General features: G+C 44.8%; 1 protein-coding gene across 1 annotated transcript in view; it reads right to left on the reverse strand.

Annotated features, from left to right (window-relative positions):
* LOC129694113 (low-density lipoprotein receptor-related protein 4-like) overlaps positions 1–23,628 on the reverse strand; it is a 35,392-nt gene that overhangs the window by 2,814 nt on the left and 8,950 nt on the right. Inside the window, exons 8-22 of the mRNA XM_055630836.1 lie at positions 21,245–21,513; positions 21,023–21,026; positions 18,363–18,603; positions 17,479–17,662; positions 15,984–16,191; positions 15,631–15,707; positions 14,089–14,235; positions 13,064–13,235; positions 12,423–12,677; positions 11,630–11,665; positions 9,206–9,731; positions 5,790–5,915; positions 5,620–5,718; positions 1,980–2,210; positions 178–649 (exon numbers count right to left, since the gene is read on the reverse strand). Of these exons, the coding sequence (XP_055486811.1) occupies positions 178–649; positions 1,980–2,210; positions 5,620–5,718; positions 5,790–5,915; positions 9,206–9,731; positions 11,630–11,665; positions 12,423–12,677; positions 13,064–13,235; positions 14,089–14,235; positions 15,631–15,707; positions 15,984–16,191; positions 17,479–17,662; positions 18,363–18,603; positions 21,023–21,026; positions 21,245–21,513 (3,047 nt within the window). The remainder of the gene's footprint in view (positions 1–177; positions 650–1,979; positions 2,211–5,619; positions 5,719–5,789; positions 5,916–9,205; positions 9,732–11,629; positions 11,666–12,422; positions 12,678–13,063; positions 13,236–14,088; positions 14,236–15,630; positions 15,708–15,983; positions 16,192–17,478; positions 17,663–18,362; positions 18,604–21,022; positions 21,027–21,244; positions 21,514–23,628) is intronic.

The following is a 23,628-nucleotide window of genomic DNA, read 5'->3' on the forward strand; positions in this document are numbered from 1 at the left end:
CCTGCCGTTTCTTCTGGCAGCCTTCCATGCCATCTCCAACTCCAATTTGGGTGTCAAACTTATTCACCAGCCCTATATCCAGATCTGCAGTATTCGATTCCATTGTTCACCTGCTCCAAATTCTATACCCTTAATTGAAAAACAGTTGCCAATATTTCATAGCATTTAAATACAAACCTTTTCCCAGCTCTTCTTTTCAAGATGAATGCTGTAATAGCAAACAGCAGTACCACAGCAAGTATCCCCAGAACAATAGCAATGCCTATTTCTGGGCCCACCAGATCCTCACAGAAGCTTCCAGTGTAGCCTTCTTGGCATTTACACATCATTAAGTCATCAACTACATAGCATTCCCCATGCATGTTGCACCCTTCTGGTGTACATGACTTGGATCTTCCTGCTTCAGTTGCATTGAAATCTCCATCAGTCTTGTTTGCAACGGGACTTGGTGTCATTGCATCATGCAGAGAGACTCCATAACTAGATGCGACTGCATCAGCATCTGTGTGAGGAAACCAGCTTCCTCTGAAGGTTGTGGGACTGACTGGAAGCCTTCTTGAAGTGGTTATTTGAGAGAAATAAGTGTTTAGTGTTGCAATATTGGGAAAGATGCTGCTTGTGTCCACAGTTTCCTTCCCCATCACATCACCTGCAAAAAATAATTTGAATATCAACATAGACCCAGAATGATTAAACAAATACCCAAGAATTCTCATTCAATTTAGGAAAGGAATCATATTTGGCCCGTCTGAAATTTCCATCTTTCACCCATGTAACATTCTAAAGGAATCATCCTTTGCAGCCACAAGATTCAACTGGATTGTCACCCATTTGTATCTAGTTTAAATGCCTGAGCATTTCAGCTTTAAATGACAGTATTCAGTGCACGAGCAAATTATCTGCACAAAAAGGCTTGACTTCCATTTTATAGAACAGCTTTGTTAGACCAAACTGGGAACCACTTGCTTTTCTAGACATACCCATTTCAAACTGTCCTACACCACCTACACCAAGGCAAAGCACTTGGCTTCACATGCACGAGTATCGGTGACATTGAAGAGCACGATTCAAAGGCACAATACTAGGTAGGGATGAAGGCAGAGTGATTATAATAGACTTGTTTGTGAGGGGGACAAACATGGGATTGTAACTGCAAATTAAATTCCAAGATTGTGGACCCCGGCATCAGAAACCAATACACAGTGCCACAAGGCAGCTGCAGAACATTTGCAAGGGAAGGTCAAGCAGCACCAGACATTTCAATAGTAAAATTGAAGTATTATTTTGAAATGGGTTTATTTTAATGAAACATTTCAGGGTAAAAATGTCAACAGCTAGAGGTCAAAGCTTTAAGGTGAGAGGGGCAATGCTTAAAGGAGGTGTGGGTCAATTTTGTTTAAACACATGCTATCAAATCTGTTGGAGGAACTGCAGCACAAGCAGCAGATGCTGCAGCACAAGCAGCATCTCTAGGTAGAAGGAATGGGTGATGTTTCTGGTCGAGACCAATGCCTGGATCGTACTAGTGGTGGATGCAGATGTATTGGGGCATTTGAGGTTTTTGATAGGCACAGATATGCAGGGAATAGGATCTAGATCATCGTCAGGTAGAGACCAGTGTAACTTGGCATCATATTTGGCAGTTGGCTGAAGCGTCTGTTCCTGTATTTATCTTCCATGAAGGTTTTGATAGTAATAACTTAGCTTGTGTTCTATTTGCAGCAAGATCTATAACCTGCATATAGACCTCTACTTCTACATATAGGAGGACATTATACAGCACAATAGGGGTTGCATTTCCTAAAAATATATAGGAGGCTGAATAACTTGCAATTGTTAAAAAGTGGCTACAGCAGCAGAAGCGGGTTTATATCAAAGGTACAGGACAAATTACATTGCTCTTCACGAAAATTGGTTTTCTAGCCCAATTAGAGTACAATATTGCAAAATGGACCAACAACCAAATTTGAAAAACTTACATTTGATTTCATCTGATCCATCACGACAGTGCTTTTCACCATCGCACACTTGTTCATTCAAGATGCAACTGGATCTGTCAAGGCATGGCAAAGTCTGCTGTGGGCATTGCATAGCTTCACAAGCATCACTGTCAAGGTGATATCCTGTGGCACATCTACATGTTCTACCTCCAGGGCGTGCTAGGCACAAATGGCTGCAGCCCCCATTCTCCTCCGAACAGAAATTACTTCCTGCATCAAATTTGGAAATTAACAGCATCTTTGTAGCAGGGCGCAAAAGTGCATGTGGACAGTCACATACACGTCAGAAATGTACGACAATGAAAAATTTAGATCTTGGCTCAAAATAAAAATATAATACCTTCATGCACACGTTGGATTTCTAATTTTAGAAATAAAGCAACAAATTTGATGACAAAGTTCAAAATTTCAGGTGGTGATATTTGTTCCCAAGGTTACTAGAGAGCATTCTGAGGGATAAGATGTACATGTATTAAATAGACAAGGGCATTTAGGGATAGTCATCATGGTTTTGAAAGTGAGAGGTAGTTTCTCATGAATCGGATCGTTTTTTGGAAGATGTGACCAAAATGGTTGATGAGGGCAGAGCTGTAGATGTATATATGGATTTGACAAGGTTCTGCATGGTAGGCTGCTCTGGTAGGTTAGAATGCATGGGACCCAGGGAAGATAGCTGAATGGAGGGTGATGGTGGGTTGTTTTTCAGACTGTAGACCTGTAACCAATTATGTGCCTCAGGGTTTGGTAGTGAGCCCATTTCTGTTTGCCATCGGTTATCAATGATTTGAATGAGATTGTACAAGGCATGAGCAAGTTTGTCGATGATGCTAAGTGTGGGATATTGAAGATAGTTGTCAGTAATTGCATCAGAATCTTGATTGTTTGGGTTGTTGGGCCAAGGAATGGTTGGTGGAATTTACTTTAATTTTGTATCTGTCTTACTTTAGACATACAGCTTGGAAACAGGCCTTTCTGCCCAGAGTCCAAACTGACCAACAATCACCCATAGCACACTAGCACTATGCTACATAATAGGGACAATTTACAGAAACCAATTAATCTACACATTTCTTTAGTGAGAGAGGGAACTGGAGCACCCTGGGGAAAACCCACGTGGTCACAAAACATGCAAACTCCATACAGACAGCACCTGTAGTCGGGATTTAACCCAGGTCTCAGATGCTGCAAGACAGCAACACTACCTCTGTGCCAGCCCTAACTTTTTCAACATGAATAATTAGTAGAGTCATCTATTACTATTGGAGTGTCCCATTCCCAATTTAGATAAAAGATTTGGGAAGACTAACAAGGGCAGAACCCACATCGTGAACGGCAGGGCTCCAGGGAGTATTGTACAGAAGAGGGATCAAGGAATGCAGGCATAGTTCCATGAAAGTGTCATCACAGGGAGATTGGATGGTCAAAAAGGCATTTGGCACATTGGTCTTCAGAGTATTGAGTCTACAAGTTGGGAGGTCATGTTGCAGTTGCACAAGATATTGGTTAGGCCACATTTAGAGCATAGTGTTCAGCTCTGGGCACCATGTTTAGGAAAGAGGTTATTAAGCTGAAGGTGCAGAGATGATTTACACAGCTGTTGCCAGGACATGACAGCCCGAGCTATAAGGAGAGATTCAGTAGGCTAGGACTTTAATCCTTGGAGCATGGGAGGATGAGAGGTGATCTTAGAGGTGTACAAAATCATGAGGGGAATAGATCAGGTAAATGTATAGTCGCTTGCCCAGAGTAGGGGAAATCGAAAGCCGGAGGACACAGGTTTAAGGTGAGGGGGGGGGGGGGGGGGGGGGGGGAGATGTAATAGGATCATCATCGTTGAAAACATTAGCAACACAGTGGTACTGGTTTCAAATGGGATCGGTGACAGACGCACAACACATTCATCCTCCAGTTCCTGTGAACTTCCGCCACTGGAAGTAGAGGATTTTGGTGTGTGCTTTATCATCGTTCCCTACAACGCTGTGTACGACAGTGATCGCAACTTCTACTGAAGTGTGGATGGCCGTTGGCTCGCTAAAAACTCATCCACCCTTTGACAGGTCTTGCTTTTAGTCCTGCTGGGGGTCCACAGCCCCCTCCTCACTTGGCAAAACAGGTGGGGGAGAGTTTAGTTGCCGACCATCCGACCATGGAGCAGGTAGCAAGGGATTGCATGGTACCTTAGGCGCGAGGGGTGGGGGGGGGGAACTCCCCATGACCCGACCGGAAAATGGTTTAATAGGAACCAGAGGGATAACTTTTTAAAAACAAAGGATGGTAGGTGTATGGAACAAGCTACGGGAGGAGGTAGTTACTATTGTAGTGCCTCTTTGCCAGAAGGGCTGCAGGGAAAATGCTGGAAACTATAGGCCGATGAGCTTAACATCTGTAGTTGGCAAGTTACTGGAGAGTATTCGGAGGGATAGGAAATACAGGCATTTGGATGGGCAAGGGCTGATTATGGACAGTCAGCATGGTTTTGTACATGGGAGGTAGTGTCTCACAAATATCATTGATTTTTTGAAGACGTGAGCAAAAAGGTTGACGAAGGCAGAGCTGTAAATGTGTACATGGACTTCAGTAATGGCTTTCAACAAGGTGCCACATGGTCGGCTGCTCTGAAAGGTTAGATCTCATGGGACCCAAGGCGATATAGCTGAATGGATAGCAAATTGGCTCCAATGAAGGAAGTAGAGGGTGATGGTGGAAGGTTGCTTCTCAGAATGGAGGCCTGTAACTAGTGGTGTGCCATGGGGTTCGGTGCTGGGCCCGTTACTGTTTGTCATCTACATCAATGATTTTGATGAAAACATACAGGGCAAGATTAGCAAGTTTGCTGATGATACAAAAGTTAGTGGTTTTGCAGATAGTGAAGATGGTTGTGAATGATTGCAGTAGGATCTGGATCGATTGCCCAGGTGGGCAGAGGAATGGTTGATGCCATTTAATACAGAGAAGTGTGAGGTGTTGCATTTGGGGACGTCGTACAAGGGCAGGACCTACACAGTAAATAGTGAAATCATGAGAGGAATAGATCGGATAGATGCACAGTTCTCTGCACATAGTAGGGGAATCAAGGATCAGAGGACACAGGTTCAAGGTGAAGGGGAAAAGATTTAATAGGAATCCGAGGGGGTTACTTTTTTTAATTTTTTTTATTAACAGAGGGTGATGGGTGTATGGAACAAGCTGCCAGAGGATGTAGTTGAGGCAGAGTATCCCATTATTTAAGAAACAGTTGGACAGGTACATGGCTAGGACCCAACGTTTTGTCCCATTTACCCCTGGCAACTTTTCAAAAGTAAATTTACCCCCACCCTAATTTGTTCAGTAATTTAAGTTTACACTTCCACCATAATAAAGCAACCGACAAAGGGGACATTTAAAAATACTGTTTTTAACATTATTTTAAGGTCCAGAATCAAAAGAATTACCTCCTGGGGTAACTTTACCCAGATTGGGAACCCTTTGTTTACAGGGATATGGGCCAAACGCAGGTGGGACAAGTGTAGATAGGGCATGTTGGGCCACAGGGCCCGTTTCCACATTGTAGGACTAAATACAAAACGGAAAATATATGCCAGTTAAAAAATCTAACCTGCGGCTGTTGGTGAAAACGTACCTTGTTGTCTGTGGTATATTTTAAGGCCAACAATCTTCCGCTCTATTTCAAACCATTGCTGTTCATGCTCCATTGCACTGTACCATAGTTTTGTGTCACCTGCCAGACACAACTTAGAATTACAATTCAAGCTACAAGCTAGAAATCATGGTTAGGTATCACAAACTTACCATTATCCACAGTTGTCCAGAACAGTGTGCTCTCCCCATATGCAAACACAGAACGCTCATCAAGGTTTGTTTTAACTTCTTTAAATTCAGAACCATCCAGGAGAACACTGTTAATAACCCTACGACCTACCAGGCACAAGAACAAAGTTACTGGCTAATTTGGTTAGGATTAAGTCTTCACATTGAAGTCTAACAATAGAGTTCAAGTTACAAAACTGTAGTAGCAGATAATCCCACAGTAGCCTTGCCAAAAACAAATACAGCAGGCAGCTAGATTTATCCGACACAAGGACAGTGGTAATAAGGAGTAAACATTTAAGCGCAAAATGCTGCCCCTGCCACTCCTCCCATGTGAATTTCAACAGTGTCCAATTATTGATAAGGCAGGATTAAATGAGTGCAATTGGTATTCACTTTGAATGTTATTAAATGCATTGCACACAAAAAAAGAATGGAAAACTGTTTACCTGCAAGCATTTGCAAGCCAAGGCACCTTCCCATGTAAACATGGTAAGATGGTTGTAGAATACTTCAGTTTTCAAACTAAAGGGATCATATGACTAGACAATTCTGAGGCTAGGCAACAATTCTCATCTTAAAATGCAAATGGTCACTATGACAAAATATAGTTGGAAGTTTTAATTCAGTGGAATTATAGGCAAAACACAACAAATATCCAGAATTGCTGTACAAGCTTTTCGACATCCAGTCTCTCCTAGTATTAAAATCTCATTGAGCAGTAAATACGCAGAAATCAATAACTGCTTGGAATACTTAGTCAGTGGGGGGTAGCATGGAGTCAAAGCTATGCAACTGGCCCTTTGGTCAACTCATTGATGCTAACCAAGTTGGCAAATGAGCTAGTGTTCCTGGCCCATGATCCTCTAAACGATTCCTACCATGAAAGTGTCAAAATTGAATGCAACTGCACCCACTTCCTCTGGCAGCTCATATAGTATTGTACTTCCGGTGGCGCTGGTGTCAGCAGCCTCCACCTACAGCCCGGTATCTTTTTGTTTTTTTGTTTATTTAGTTTGAAAAAGTGTGTTTTTTTGTGTTTTTATGTGGGGGAAGAGGGCACGGTGCGGGGGATACCGTCCTTCAGCCGCTTCCTGGTGAGGATGCGACTATTATTCGAGTCGCGTCCTCCCCCCCCCCCTCCCCCCACAGCGGCCTACCTACCTGGATTGGCGCGGCCTTTCCTGCCGGGATCGACCGGAGCTCCAGCAGCGGTGGGACAGCGCTGGAACATCGCGGGGCTGGCGATGCCTTACCAGGGGTCGCCGTCTGGAGCCCGGAGTGCTGGACCTGCTGCACCAACATCATGGAGCTGCGGTTTGCGGAGCTCCCAACGCGGGCGGCGATTATGAACAGCGCGGGGCCCTGTGACTCTGCCTGGCTCGGCCTGTGGACTCAGGAGCTGCAGACTCCAGCAGCGGGAGGCGGCTGATCAGGAGGTCCGGGCCGCTGAGGAGGAGGATGCTCACCATCGGGGTTCAGCGTCGGCGTTCCACCAGCCCGGCGTGAGGGCCTGAACATCAGGCCACCCGGGGCGGCGACTGCGGGTGCTCGGAAGGCCCCGACCACGGATGAACACGGAGGGGAGGCTGGCTGGACTATGGTGCCATCCTCACCTTGGTGCCATTTATGTTATGTTGTGTCGTGGACTTTCTGCGTTTGTGCTTTTTTTTAAATTCAATTTCAATTTTATTTTTAATATGTTTTATTATTTATTTATTATTATTTTTATTATTTTTTATTTTTTTATGATACTGCCTGTAAGGGAAATTCATTTTGTTGCCTCAAATTGAGACAATGACAATAAATTTGAATACAATACAAAGTAATACACCACCCTATGGTTGTGCATTTAGCCCCCTTTAAATCTTTCCTCACCTGAAACGTATGTCCTCTAGTTTTAGACTCAATTCTGGGGAAATTGAACAATTCTTTACCTTACCCATGATTTTATATATCTCTGCAAGGTCATCCTTTTACCTCGACTCAAGATGTCACCCATTCCTTTCCTCCAGAGATGCTGCATGATCCGCTGAGTTACACCAGCTTTATTCAGCTTCACCTCCTATACTCGAGGAGCAAAACCCCAGCTTCTCAAGGCTCAACACAAACCCCAATCCTGGTAACATACATAAAAGCCAAGAAAGGGATGTAACCTGAAAATTGTGTCCAATCCCTGCAGATAACGCATCAGATAATGCAAATAATCTCCCTGTCGTGTTGGAGCACCTTACAGCTCAGGCTGTCGTGTCCTGGCAACGTCCATGTAAATCATTGTATTGTATTGTATTGTATTCAAATTTATTGTCATTGTCCCAATTTGGGACAACGAAATGAATTTCCCTTACAGGCAGTATCATAAAAAAATCACAAAGAAATAATAAAAATAAATAATAAATAAATAATAAAACATATTAAAAATAAAATTGAAATTGAATTAAAATGTAAAAAAAGCACAAATACAGAAGTCCACGACACAACATAACATAAATGGCACCAAGGTGAGGATGGCACCATAGTCCAGCCAGCCTCCCCTCCGTGTTCATCCGTGGTCGGGGCCTTCCGAGCACCCGCAGTCGCCGCCCCGGGTGGCCCGATGTTCAGGCCCTCACGCCGGTCTGGTGGAACGCCGATGCCGATCCCCGACGGTGAGCAGCCTCCTCCTCAGCAGCCCAGACCTCCTGATCAGCCGCCTCCCGCAGCCGGAGTCTGCAGCTCCTGAGTCCGCTGGCCAAGCTGGGCAGAGTCGCAGGACCCCGCGTTGTAGTCAGCGCCGCCCGCGTTGGGAGCTGCGCAAACCGCAGCTCCAGGATGTCAGCAGCAGGTCCAGCACTCCGGCTCCAGATGGCGACCCCCGGTAAGGCATCGCCAGCCCCGCGATGTTCCAGCGCTGTCCATCAGCGCCGCTGCTGGAGCTCTGGTCGATCCTGGCAGGAAAGGCCGCGCCAATCCAGGCAGGTAGGCCGCTGTGGGGGGAGGGGGGGGGGGGCGAGGACGCGACTCGAATAATAGTCGCGTCCTCACCAGGAAGCGGCTGAAGTACGGTATCCCCTGCACCGTGCCCTCTTCCCCAACATAAAGACACACCAAAAAACACAAAAAAACACACTTTAACATAACCAAATAATCAAAAAAACAAAAAGATACTGTAGGTGGAGGCTGCTGGCACCAGCGCCACCGGAGGTACAACACCGGCGCCACCGGAAATACAAGTACAAATCATCCCTGCACCCGAGGCATTATCTGCAGGGAATGAACTTAATTTTGTGCAATTCTTTTCTCCAGTTTAGGGACATCAATTGTTCACCACAGTAGTCAAATAATCTGAAGCCAAATAGACTTGCACCAACCCAAATCAAGGTACCTGCATTTTTAAAGGCTCCCTTTACACCACTTACCCAAATCAATCCAATAAAGCCGATCGCCAGATTCTGTAATGATCAGATCAGTGGGAAGGCGACACCTTTTCCAAACAACTCTACGTTTCTGTCCATCCATAAGAGAACATTCAATCCTTGGACCATCTCCTTCGTCTTTGGACCCCCATTCAGAGAAACACATGATGCCTGAAGGTGGATGTAATGCAAGGGAAGTTGAATGACTGAGATTTGCTATTAACACAAGTCGATGAAGATCATTTATAGATGTCACTTCTATTGCACAAGGTCTGCTTGTGATAAAATAGAGATTTTGGCCCAACCAGTCCACTGTTAAAGAGGTGATCTCACTGTCAACCTGGAGAATCTTCTGCCATGAAGCAATGTTAGACCCCATTACTAGTTGTCCAATAAAGCCTTCAGAATTTGCAAAGTAAACCATGTTGTCTTTCCAGATGTAATCAGCAGAAGTCACTTGCATGTTCAACAGCTGGTGGTTTAAGTGTTCTGGTAAAACCTTCAATTTATCTTGATGTTTCAGATACACCTAGAAGTTTCCAATATGTGCAGAAGTTAATGTCAAAATTACAGTCATAACATTTTTAAAGTAGCAAGTGAGGTGTAGCATCAATTTTACTGACACAAATTGGATAATTATGTTAGTCCTAACAGACAAAAATCTTAATACTTAATGTACCATGCTATATTGGTTAAGGCAAGCTAAAAATGATTACTATTAGCAAGAGAGCAAATGGCAAAATCATACCGAGTTGTATCAAACCAGTTTCTTCCCCGGCAGACGGAGAATTGGGACCAGAGGCATCCTGATCAGCTCTGACTAGGTAGTATAATCACACAGCACGGAAGTGGGCCCTTCAGCTCAACATTCCCAAATGGACATTGTGCAGAGGGAGTGTTTGAAAACAACAAATTGAATGTTCTTGACGTTTAGTCAAGAATAAGATCAGGACCAAGCGAATGCAATGCCAGGTTCTTGCAGATTGAGCCCACCTTCCATTGGTAATTGAAATGCACCCCATTTAGTTCTGGAGTCCAACAACAATCACAATTCTTTTTTACAGGTAGACAAAAATGCTGGAGAAACTCAGTGGGTGAGGGGGGGGGGGGAGGAGGAGGAGATGTTTTATGTTTAATGTCAAATTCTATAATGTTGTGTTTATTTTATTGGTGTGCTGCAATGGCAACTCAAAATTCACTGCACCGATTAGTGTACGTGACAATAAATGTCCTTTGTTCTTTTGTCCATTACTTCTCCTTATAATTAACCCTAGTATAATACCACCTCAACCTTAGTGCAATAGATTAATCTTTGTTGGAAATTTAAAGCAGCAATCCTACCTCCAGTCCAAATACAATATATCCACTAGCTATTCTCATTCCGGCAATTATTATATTATAAATTTATTAAAAAGCAGCTTCCCTTTCACAAGTCTGTACACTGTTTAGTTTTCCAGTGATCCATTACCATGTTAGACTCTTCTATGCCAGCTAATTATTTCTTCTGCTTCATTTCCTTGTGGTAGGCAAGAGGAATTTCTACTTTCCCCATCCACAACTGTTGGGAGTGATGAACGTCTTGATAGCAAGTTTCCATCTACAAGCCACTTTTCAAAGCACTGGTGTGGGGGGTCATCTATTTATGGGTCAATCGTCAATCATTAGAGGGTAACGAGTGCCTGGAATGCACTGCCAGGGTGCTGGTTGAAGTAGGTACATTAGTGCCATTTAAAGGTTAAGCATAGATATGTAGGAAATAAAGGGATATGCCTTGTTGCAGGTACATAAACAATGGTCCTGGCATAGTGTTCAGCACAATGTGGGCTGATAAGCCTGTTCTTGAGCTGTACTGTTCTGTGCCTTGGTTCCCATAGTTATTAAGGGTGTGGCGACGCCTTGTGGCAGCTGCTCAACTGCAGTGCGTCTGTCTTTACTTTCTTTTTGTCCTGTTAGGTGTATGTTTTTAGTTTTAGTTTTACTTTATTTTTAGCTGTGTATACGTGGGGGGGGGGGGGGGGACTTTAACTCTTCCCTGAACTGGGGATACAACCTTTTCCCTGTCGAGTCTGTTGACGTTGGGGCCCAACATCGTGGAGCCGGCGGCCTCCAACCGGAATCGACCTGGGGCTCCAGTCGCAGAGCCAGCGGGCTCACCATCGCAGAGCTCGCTGACTTGAGCGCGGAGCGCTGTTGTGGCGCGCGGCTGCGACCAGACTTCAGAGCTTTGGAGTCTTCGGCCGCAGGCCTGTGGGCGGTAACATTGGGAGCTCGCAGGTCCCTGGTGGGCGACCGCTTTTCAGAGCTCCTGCAACGACAAATTCGCTCGCCCGACTCTAGGGGTTTAAATCAACCCAGAGCAGGGCCTTGCATCGGCCCGTGTGGCTTAAATGGCCACGGGACTTGGCACCGCCCGCTCGGAGCTCTAACATCAAGACCCTCGATCAGCTCGATGCAGCGGTTTGACTGCGGGAGATGAATAAAGAGCAGAACAGGGAAGAAATAAGACCTTTGCCTTCCATCAGTGAGGTGGTGTTTGGATTCACTAATAGATGTTTGTGTGGAATTGTGTTAATTGTGTGTTTTGCTGTTATGACTGCAGGAACAAAATTTTGTTTGAACTGTGTTTGTTTGAATGATAATAAATGGCATTCCATTCCAAGTCATCCTAATCCTAGGGTAAAGTTGCAAAAAGAACTTAAGCCACTTAATTCCATTTTATTTTTGTAGCCATGGCCAGACCACATTCTGTTATCTCTTTGGTACAAAACCCGTTTGCCATGGATAGCGAGTACCCAATAGCTTCCCCAACTGCTGTTCACGAGCAGTGCCCAAGTTTAACATATCGTCTAGACAAGCAAATTCACGGCCCATTGACATCTGGTTTGAATTAAGGCCATTTGCCAGCAGATGTCCTCCCAAATGGAGCCGCTATTGCACTTGCACCGAATTGTACAGAAAGAAGCTTTCACAAATTTGTGAAAGTCTGATGCTAAAGCGATTTGGTCTACCTGCATGGAATTCACAAGCTATGAAGCTTTTTGCAAGAGTCTTTAAAAAAGGACAAGCTTTCAAGGAAGCTCTAGCTTTGTTCTTTCCTCTGAAGTCATTCTGAATTTAAGCGCTATTTTTGAAACAACTATCCTTTAAGTGACTACCACAAAAGGAATACCACTACGATTGAAAATTGGTAGGTCAAAGTGGATACCAAAGAACATTATGCAGATTCATTCTTTTGCTTGTTCAGCCTACAAGAACATCTCACCTGTGCAAGGACTGTGGGAGAAATCATCAAGAGGGAAGGTTCATCTGATTTTACACAGGTTAAGCCATCATCTGCCAGAAGCATTTCTGGCCCACAGTGACAACTGCCCTTCATCCCAGGGCCCAACAAACAGAAATGCGAACAGCCCATTTGTTCACAAGGATTTACAGTAGTTGGTTGCAGCACTTCATGCATCACCTGCAGATAAAAGTGTTATTTAAATATTCAAATTACCACCGTCAAAAGTACTACAGATGCTCGAAATTCAGGTGCAGAGGGATTAAACTCGGGTGTTCAGTAATTTCACTTCCTCTCCATGATTGTCTAATGTGATTTGACTGCATTTGGAGTAAGAGTCGGCAATATAGGATGGGCCCAACTGATTAAACAATTGCTGTCAAAACTATACAGCTCGTGAATGCCATTAATGAAAGAAAAAGTGTCATCTTTGTCTGCACGATTCTAACCTGCTTGCAGCTGACATCAAGGCAGTTCAAGAGCATTCATCAGTGAAGTGAATTTCTCAATCACATTGTTATTGACAGACATAAAAGGACTTTAAATACCAGAGACAAGCTTCACTAATAAAAAAATATTACCTTCAAGCTATATGGTTGACCATGTTTCAATAGTACAGTCCTGTTCTTTCCAAGTCTCTTATCAGCTTTTTGAATACTTCTCAACTCTACATCAGACCAGTACACATCATCCTCAAATATGGCTAGACCAAACGGCCTCCGTGTATATGCCAACTGGAAAATCTGATTAAAAATGGACATTGAAAATCATTAGGGAGAGATGAATGATCACAGTGAAAATGGATTGAAGAGGTTATTTCATTGCAGTGTTCACTGAGGTAATACAAGTAGAGCTCAAAAAGGTGTAATCAGTCCAGTGGGATTATACAGTTAGCCTAATAACTAGTACAGACAACAGATATGTAGATAGATTACAGAAAGATGCAAAAGAAACAGTGCTGTTATAGTGGGTGACTAACTTCCCCAATATTAACTTGGATTTTCATTAGATGCATCCAAAAGGCCAAAGGGCAAGTGATAGCCCAACTCGAGTGCCATACTGGACCATGTATGGCATGGTTGGGCAAAGAACAGATGAAAAAGACAAATGGGAGACAAAGATAGAAGAGGTGTGAATGGTGTGGCCAGAGTGGCGTGTGTGGGGGGGGTGGGTGGGGGGGGGGGGGGGGGAAGAAAGAATATGTGGAAGGGAAGAAATGGGTGCGAATCCAGGTGGTGTAGGGATGAACAGCAGATGCTGGTTTAGAGCAAATACAGAAAAAGCTGGAGTAATTCAGCGGGTCAGGCAGCATCTCTGCAGAAAAGGAATTTCAGGTAGAGACCCTTCTTCAGACTCTAAAGGGTCTTGACCCAAAAAGTCACCTACAGTATTCCTTTTCTCCAAAGATGATGCCTGACCCACCGAGTTACTCTAGCTTTGTGTCAGTCTTCAGTAAATCCAGGTGGGGTATGTAGAAAAGGGGTGGGGTAGAGGTGGGGGGCTTTGTAGGTTACCAGAAATTGCAGAATTGAATGTCCATACTAGTAGATTGTAAGCTATCCAAGTGGAATACAAGGTGCTGTTCCACCAGCTTGTGTGACCTCACTCAAGCAATGGAGGTGTCCCAGGACACGGGTCAGGATGGGAACAGGGCGAGGGGTTGAAATGGTTGGCAACCAGGAGATCCAGCAGGCCTTGCCAGACCACGCACCAGCATGTGTTGAAACTGTTGCCTAGTCGATGCTTAGTCTTGCTGATGCCAAGGAAGCCTCAGAAACATTAAATATAGTAGATAAGATTAGAGGTACTTGTGAACCTGTCTCACCAAGAAGGAATTGTTTGGGCCCCTGGGTGAATGAGAGGAAGGTGGTACATGGCCAGATATCATGTTCCCCAGAGCCTCTCCACCCGTCCCCGAGGGTGGATTTCACCCAAGCCCTTCACCCATCAGGTTCTCACCTTTCTACCCGCCAAACACCACGTTTCTGAGTCAGAGAGCAGAGGCTGTACTTTTGTGCCCCTATGCCCATTCCTCAATGAGCTCTCAAGATACAAGATACATTTAATTGTCATTTGGACCCCTTGAGGTCCAAACGAAATGCCTTTTCTGCAGCCATACATTACAAACACATAGACCCAAGACACAACATAATTTGCATAAACATCCATCACATCGCTGTGATGGAAGGCCTAATAAACTTATCTCTCCACTGCACTCTCCCCCCCCGATGTCAGAGTCAAAGTCAAAGCCCCCGGCTGGCGATGGCGATTCTCCCACGGCCATTAAAGCCACGCCGGGTTGTGCGAGGTCGCACACCGGGTCTTGCTGTTAGAGCCCCCGGCGTGCGCTCGCAGAGTCCCGCGGCCATTCCAAGCCGCGCGGGGCAGTGATGTTAGGCCCCGCTCCAGGAGCTCTTCAACCCCGCAACTCGGGCTGGGGAAGTCGCCGTTGCGAGAGCCCTGAAAAGCGGTCTCCCTCCAGGGACCCGCGGGCTGCCGGTGCCGCCGTCCACAGACCTGCCGTTGGAGCCTCCGACTCTCCGGTAGCAGCAGCAGCAGCAGCGCTCCTCCACCGCTCCACCTGCTCTGGACTCAGCCAGCCCCGCGACGGCGAGTCGTAGCACCAGAGTCCCCGGCTTCTTCCTGTTGGAGGCCGCTCCTCGTTGCGGCCCCAACGACAACGGAAACCCGACGAGAAAAGGTCGGGTCTCCAGTGCAGGGAGAGATTTAAAAAAGTTTCCCCCCCCCCCCTCCCACCCCACCCCCACCCCCACACACACACACCCCACAAAAAATAACAAAAACTACATTTAAACACAGACAGAAAATAATAAAACGCGGACAGACTGCAGAGGCCGCTGCTGACCAGAGTCGCGCCGCCCACCGGTGCTGACCAGAGTCGCGCCGCCCACTGCCGCCCTCCTCTAATCACAACTACAAGCTTCAAGATAGTTAAAAGTCTGGATCTTTGGGAAGTTAGCAAATTGGGGCAAGGCAGATTACACAGTTAGGCAGGAGCTAGCGAGATTAATTTGGGAGCAGCGTTATTGAGCAAGTCCACAGACATGTGGGAATTGCTTAAAGGCCAGCAGATCAGAGTTCAGGACTGACATGTTCTGGAGGGACAAAGTTGGCAAGGTCAGGATACCTTGGGATGACCAAAGTTGTAGTAAATTTGGTCAAGGAGGTGGCATATGCAAGGTTGAGAAAGGAGACAGACATGACCTGGAGAAATATAAACAAGCAGGAAATTAGAAGGAAATCGTGGCCATTGGTGTCAGATTATACAAAAACCCAAGTCTCTGTACATTAAAAACAGGATAAAATTGAGAAAGACCACTCTAGTAGAGGATATACAGTAGGTGAGCTACTAAATGTTTGCAATGCACAAAGATGACAGTGAGATCAGTGTGGAAGCAGTTTAACTTGGTATTGTATTCTGCATACTGTGGGCCAAAGGGCTTGTTCCTATAATGTTTTATGTTTTTAATGTAACAGTACCTTCATCTCAGTTCCATCCAAATTAGACACACCAATACAATGAAGTTTTCCATCTGCCCAAAACAGTTTCCAATCAATCAGGTCAAGTGTCAAGCTGGTTGGCCATCCAAGTCCTTGCTTGATAATTACTTTTCTGTTTGTCCCATCCATGCCTGCTCTCTCAATGTGTGGTTGGCTCCCAATCTCAGACCAGTACATTAATCTATACATAGAAATAAATAGTTACACAAGGTGATTATTCATTAAAACACTTCCTTTAAAAGTTGATCAGCATATACCAAAGTTCTTCAGTGACCATCTTTAGTTCTTCAGTGACCATCCAAGCAATTTTAATGGAATGAAGACCCCGACCCATTCCTTGCGGGCAGCAAATACCTGGTCCCACCACTCCAGTGTAGAACAGTTCTCGCTGATCCCATCAGGATGTTACAAATTCAACCACCCTGCCATGGTCTAATTCAGGGGTTCCCAACCTTTTTCGTTCCTACTCCCATCAACTTTAATGGCACATAACAATGTTATTTCACTTATTTATGAACTAATGAACAGATATCAGAATACCAGAAGCAAACAGTCAATGAGAAAAAATGTACATATCCAGAATCAACAAATTTACCCCCTGGGGAGGCGAGATTTGCCCTAGGGGTAAATTTACCCCAGGTTGGGAACCCTTGGTCTAACTCTATCTTATACCAAGGGCAATTTACAGAAGCCAAACCTGCAGGTATCTGAAATGTTGGAGAAAACCCAGGTGGTCACAGGAATAACGGACAAATAGCACCCATAATCAGGATCTAACCTGGGCCTCTGGTGCTGCAAGGCAGCAACACTACTGCTGTGCCTCTGCCATCTTTTGCATCCACTCCCTACTCAATGGCAGCAATTTAGAGGCTGTAATTCTTTGAGATGTGGGAGGAACCCGAGGACCCAGAGGAAACCCACGTGGACACAGGAGGAATGTGCAAACTTCACACAGCAGCTGAAATCTGGCTCTCTGGCACTGCGAGGCAGCAGCTCTAGCTGCACCACTCACACCCAAACGAGATGAGACAAGATCAGCACAAAGTAACAAAGGATTGAATTCCATTTGTTATGTTGCTAAACAGTGTCCACATCAGACACCTATGTTTGACACCAGTAAGTAACCTAGTACCAAGCTCTGCAAGACATTGTGCCAGTCCTCCAGTCAGGAGGCTGTTTTAGTACATTTATCCACAATCAAGGACTAGCTACCTAAAGATTCCCCCATCTTTTCAGATCCACTGATCAAAATTTCATAACTGTCTACAGTCCATAGATGTAATTCTCTGAACTCAATTACCACTATATTTATAGCCAGTTTGTGAAACCGTACTAGCCATTGAATTTGCTGGGTAGTGGTGACTGTTCTCCCTAGGGTATTCTGGATGCAACTGGAAGTGCAAGTTGAATATGCTTTGTTTTTTAGTAACCCAGGGAACAGAATTTACAATGCCATTTCAAATTTAGCACTTACCCACTCAGTGGCTGCAAAACTAAAGAGCAAGGTTGATCAATAGCAGTGTCAATGACAACCACACGTTCTTTGATTTCATGCCATGTGGAGTTCAAGCTCACTGCCAGAATACGACCAGCAGCTCCTTCAGCCCAGTAAAGATTTCTGCCCACCCAGTCCACAGCTAAACATTCAGACTGGATTCCTGTAGAGTTGGGGGTTAAACAAAGTAGATTGCAGGATTAAAAAAGGTCTTGGAGAAAACCCATGCAGGTCACGGGGAGAACGTACAAACTCCGTACAGATAAGCACCCGTAGTCAGGATCGAACCTGGGTCTCTGTAGCTGCATAGGTGGAAGGAAAAATGAAGGGGGGGGGGGTGAATTCTCCAATTTTGGGTATCTAATGTTCATACCATTACGTTTCAAATTAGTCAAACAGAATGAGGTGCTGTTCCTCCATTTTGCAAGTAGCCTCACTTCAACAATGGAGGTGGCCCAGGCCAGAAAGGTCAGTATGGGAATGTATTATGGGAATGGTTAGCAACCAAGAAATCCAGCAGGCCTTCAGATCTCATCTATTATGTGCTGGCTCCCTATAGTGTACAATTCTTTCAAATATTCATATTTAATAATGATGTCTGCCACCATTCTGGGGGGTAGAATTCTTTAGAGATCTGCTGTATAAAAGTTGCTGAAGCTGATTATAATGTCAAAGGTCCAGGGTTTGGACCAGTTAAGAAAGGTCACTGAAGCAAAGTGTTTTTTTTTACTGATGCTATTTGATGCAAATATTTCCAAATATTTTTGCAAAAAAAATTTGGATAGTCAAATATTACACTATAACACAGCTTGACATTAAATTATAGAGCTCAAGATAACCAAGAACACTTGTTACAAACTAACCTTTGATCAGCATCCCCTGATCATTCTGGTCCATTTTTATCCAGTTTATACTTTCAGAATAAGTATCAGACCAAAAAATTACTTGTTCCTTCCAATCATAATCCAGAGGGAACATGATGCTCTTTGCAATAGCTGAAATAATGTCTTTTTTACCACCGTGTAATCTATACAAAAGGACATCGTGGTAATCAGAAGCAAGAAGAACTGGCTCAGCACCTACAAGTGAAAGAAAGTTGTTAAGCTAGCCATTAATTTTGATCTTGCACGGAAGTGATTAGAATATTCTACTAGCTCCAATTATTCATTTAATTACCAAAATAAGTTAAATTACACTATTACAGCTTTGTAATAGGCAAACTGCAGGCACTGGATTGTATGAAGAGCTCCAACCTTTCACTTTAGAGTGAGTCTATAGTCAGCCCTCTTGTACCATTGGCACGAAATAGGGCACGACAGAAGAATGGGAGAAATTTGATCATTCAATATAAAAAAAGTCTGAGTAACAAATCACAATTATAAAAACATTTTTTTTTTTAAAAAGACCTCAATATAAAGAGAAATCGCTCCAAGATTGAGATGTGATCAACAACGTTGCTGCTGCTTATTGCAACTTTATGAAGTGTATTGTGAGTTAGAAGCTAACCTAAACTGGTCCTTAAACCATTGGGTGAAGTATGAGAAGGGTCAGTATGAGAAGGATGTTGGCGGCATCCCCAGCAGCGGCCTCTGCAGCATCTCCGCGTTTTTATTATTTTTTGTCTGTGTTTCTGTGTATTTTTGTTTTTTATGTTGGGGGTGTGTGTGGGGGGGGGGGGTGGGGTGGGGGGGGGGGGGGGGAAACTTTTTGAATCTCTCCCTGCACTGAGACCCGACCTTTTCTCGTCGGGTCTCAGTCGTCGTTGAGGCCGTAACGAGGAGCGGCCTCCAACAGGAAGAGACCGGGGACTCGGGTGTCGACTCAACTCACCGTCGCGGAGCTGGCCGGGTCCGGTGCGGTGGAGGAGCGCTGCTGCTGCTGATGCTGTTGCTGCTGCTGCTGCCGGAGAGTCGGAGGCTCTCTACAGGTCTGTGGACGACGGCGCCGAGCCCACGGCTCCCTGAGGGGAGACAGCTTTTCGGGGCTTCTGCGGCGGGCGACTTCTCCCGCCCGAGTTGCTCGAAGAGCTCCTGGAGCGGGGCCTAGCAGCCCGCTGCCCCGCGCGGCTGGAATGGCCGCGGACTCTGCGAGCGCACACCGGGGGCTCCAACACCAAGACCCGGTGTGCGACCTTGCATCACCCGGCGTGGCTTTAATGGCCGCGGGACAATCGCCATCGCCAGCTGGGGGCTATGACTTTGACTCTGACATCGGGGGGGGGAGAGTGCAGTGGAGAGATACGTTTATTTGGCCTCCATCACAGTTATGTGATGGATGTTTATGTTAAATGTAATTATGTTGTGTCTGGGGTCTATTTGTGTGTTATGTATGGCTGCAGAAACGGCATTTCGTTTGGACCTCCAGGGGTCCAAATGACAAATAAATTGATTCTGATTCTGATTCTGCTTAATCCCCAACTATTCACATAGTCATCTCAGGGGAACAATCAATATTTCCATGTTTGTAGATTAAATTAAAGTGGGTGTGCAACCATATGCAAGGTCTTCAAGGGGAGGTGGACAACTAAACATGTGAATAACAATAGCAGATGGAGGAAAATGGAACAGTGAATCCATGTGGTTGTGCCAGGCGTTCTACAAAATGTAGAGATATTGGGAAGTGTGGATACTTCACATACAAGTCTACATTAGTTTGGTACTCATAGAAACATAGAAACATAGAAAATAGGTGCAGGAGTAGACCATTCGGCCCTTCGAGCCGGCACCGCCATTCAATTTGATCATGGCTGATCATCCAACTCAGTATCCCGTACCTGCCTTCTCTCCATACCCCCTGATCCCTTTAGCCACAAGGGCCACATCTAACTCCCTCTTAAATATAGCCAATGAACTGGCATCAAATACCTTCTGTGGCAGAGAATTCCACAGGTTCAAGATTCTACACAAATAGGTGCAGACGCGTCACAAACAGCTGGAGTAACAGCCGGGCAGGCAGCATATCTGGAAAATATCCACGCGCTCACGGGGAGAACGTACAAACCGTGCGGACGGCGGCCGTGGTCGGAATCGAACCGGGTCTCTGAACGCGAGGCAGCAAGTCTATTGCTGTGCCACTGTTTCCTGGCGCACTCCCCTCATTTCTGATTTACTGGTGCCATCCCCTAAATCCCCATTTACTGGTGTCCTCCCCTGATTCGCCATTTAATGCTGCGCCCCCTAATTCCCCATTTATTAGTGCCCTCCACTAATTCCCCATTTATTAGTGCCCTCCCCTAGTTCCCCATTTATTAGTGCCCTCCCCTAGTTCCCCATTTATTAGTGCCCTCCCCCATTTAATTCCCCATTTATTAGTGCCCTCCCCTAGTTCCCCATTTATTAGTGCCCTCCACTAATTCCCCATTTATTAGTGCCCTCCCCTAATTCCACTAATTCCCCATTTATTAGTGCCCTCCTCTAATTCCCCATTTATTAGTGCCCTCCACAAATACCCCATTTACTAGTGCCCTCCTCATGTACAAGTACATTACCATGCAGATGTAGGAGGCAATACAGAGTTATGTTACCTTACTACAATTACAGTAGTTCATTGCCAAAATTCAAACTTCACTCAAAATTGTCAAGGAGTTGCATAGGGCCTTGGTGAGAATACTTTATATACAAGGAATGCGGCGACAATTCAGACTGGCTCCCGTGCCAGCTTGTCTGTAATTGACAACATATCAGATAGGCTGGGTACCTATTCAATGGTGATGTAATTGGAAATACAACATTCTTCGAGAGTTCACAGAAAACCTATGATCTGCTTTGCTACTGCACAAACAATGACAAAGTAGATAACTGTTGTGAGGATGGTCTTACCTGTTACTTTACAGCTCTTTCCATCATTGTTTAGTAGATAATGAGGGTAGCAGCTGCAGCTGTAGGTGCCATTCTTATTTACACACATTTGACTGCAAGGTCTAGTTGCTAGTTCTTTACATTCATCAATACCAACACAGCTGTGCGAATCAGGCACAAGTTTAAAACCATTTGGACAGCCACAGCTCTGCAATAAAAAGTTAATTTTGGATCAGACCTCCTTCTGTAGCAAGTTTCAAATTATTCGGGTAATTTTCTCCATAATCTTCAAGAATAATGGCTGGCTTGTTGAACAAGTGCTTTGAGAGTGGGGAAAAAACTGCATGTACACTCAATTGAGTATAATGATCAACCCAATTGCTTTCGAAGATATCAGCATGGGTTTATCGCCCATGTACGAAGATAGCGGAAATATTTGTTTGTGCATCATCCAGTCACGCAGTCCAAAGCGCTCTTCCAGAAGATCGACATCGGACCTTGTGGGGGCTGCTTTGTATAGGTCCCTGAACCTTGAGGGGCCTAACTACACAGAGATGGTCTCTGTACAGTGCAATAACACATATCGATTACAACAGTACATGATTGACAGTTCCTTATCTCAATAACATAGTAACCAATACATTGTATTCGAAAGAAGCTTCTAGAAGGAAGCCAACAGATGAATAGTGCAACATGTGCTCTGGGATTCAAACAACCCAGACAAAGCTTAACATTTCAACCAATCGACAACTAACAAAGTACAGCTTTGCAACATTTACACTATGTATATCTGGTTTGCATTGACCCAATTAGCTTTATGCATTTTACACCTCATTGTAAGTCCTCTCCAGATGTCATTCTTTTCAGCAGCTTGTCTCAGCTCTGCAAAGGCACATTTAACTTGACCAAAATGGCATAGCAGTACACAAGCTCTTACTCAATTTCAATACCGTGGCTGCTCCAATTTCGTCAGGATTAACAAAAAGAGGCCATGTTGGCTGCTTTCAAGGTAGTGCAAGTGTCAATGGAATGGGGAGGTTGGACTGTATGATGGACTGGGCGACATCCACAAGTCTGCAATTTAATGCATTCCTGGAAATGGGTGATGGCAAGTTCTTGAACCTCAAGTCCAGAGAGTTCTCACTAATGTTGGGCAGAATTTGGCACTCTGGATTTTTTTGCACTGCTGTGCTTGTGCATGGCCTGATTTAACTCTTGCACAGTACAATTTTTATAACATGCAAACAAATCTTCACTATCTTGGTACACATGACAATCCATTGGAAGGCAACTGGGTTGATCCTCAAATACTCACCTGCAATTGTACACAATGGAATACATTGTTTCTCTTGCTTCTCCCTCCCCTCACTACTCCCAAACCTCAAACACTTTAAATGAAACCAGTGTATTTCACCACAAAATAATTGTATTAAACTTGAAGAAACTAACAACTGCTGCCCTGCACATCTGCTTCCCTTCCTTCTTGCCACCCTCCACCAATGTCGGAGGCCACCATTTGGGAGGTATAGTTCAATACAATTTCAGAGTGAAATATCTACGTTTGTCTAGTGGGTCCCAATAAACATCCTTCACCATTCCATTAGCCAAATTTCACATGGAATTCAGCCAATAAGAAATCCTGCTCTAGTTTTACAGTTGCCTAAACCTGAAATTGGATTAGAATCCCTTTTCACATGGAAAGGATAATAATTTCGGCTGGGCAACTGCACTGTCTCCGACCGGAAAGCACTGCAGAGGGTGGTGAAAACTGCCCAATGCATCACCGGTTTCTCGCTCCCCTCCATTGAGTCTGTCTAGAGCAAGCGATGTCTGCGGAGGGCGCTCAGCATCATCAAGGACTGCTCTCACCCCAGCCACAGACTGTTTACCCTCCTCCCATCCGGGAGGCGCTACAGGTCCCTCCGTTGCTGGACCAGCAGGTTCAGGAACAGCTTCTTCCCTGCGGCTGTTACACAACTTAACACTGCACCTTGTGATGGTGTGCCATTGCCAGTCCCCCCCCCCCCCCCCCCCCCCCCGGACACCCCACCCACCCCGGGACCTCCTTCCCCCAGAAAAATTACACTACTGCCACTATGTACAAATATACATTTCACTGTTCCATTATTCTATATTCACTCTTCTGGGTGAGATGCTAACTGCATTTCGTTGTCTCTGTACTGTACACTGCACAATTACAATAAAGATTGAATCCAAATCTAATTTCCATTTGGAAGCTAGGAAGTGCAAATACTTTTAAATGCTGGAGATTGGAGGAAATCACAAAATAGTTTAATATATCTTTATAATTTATATAATTTTGTTTTAGATA

This window comes from Leucoraja erinacea, chromosome 3 (assembly GCF_028641065.1).
Source record: "Leucoraja erinacea ecotype New England chromosome 3, Leri_hhj_1, whole genome shotgun sequence".
Lineage (NCBI taxonomy): Eukaryota > Metazoa > Chordata > Chondrichthyes > Rajiformes > Rajidae > Leucoraja > Leucoraja erinaceus.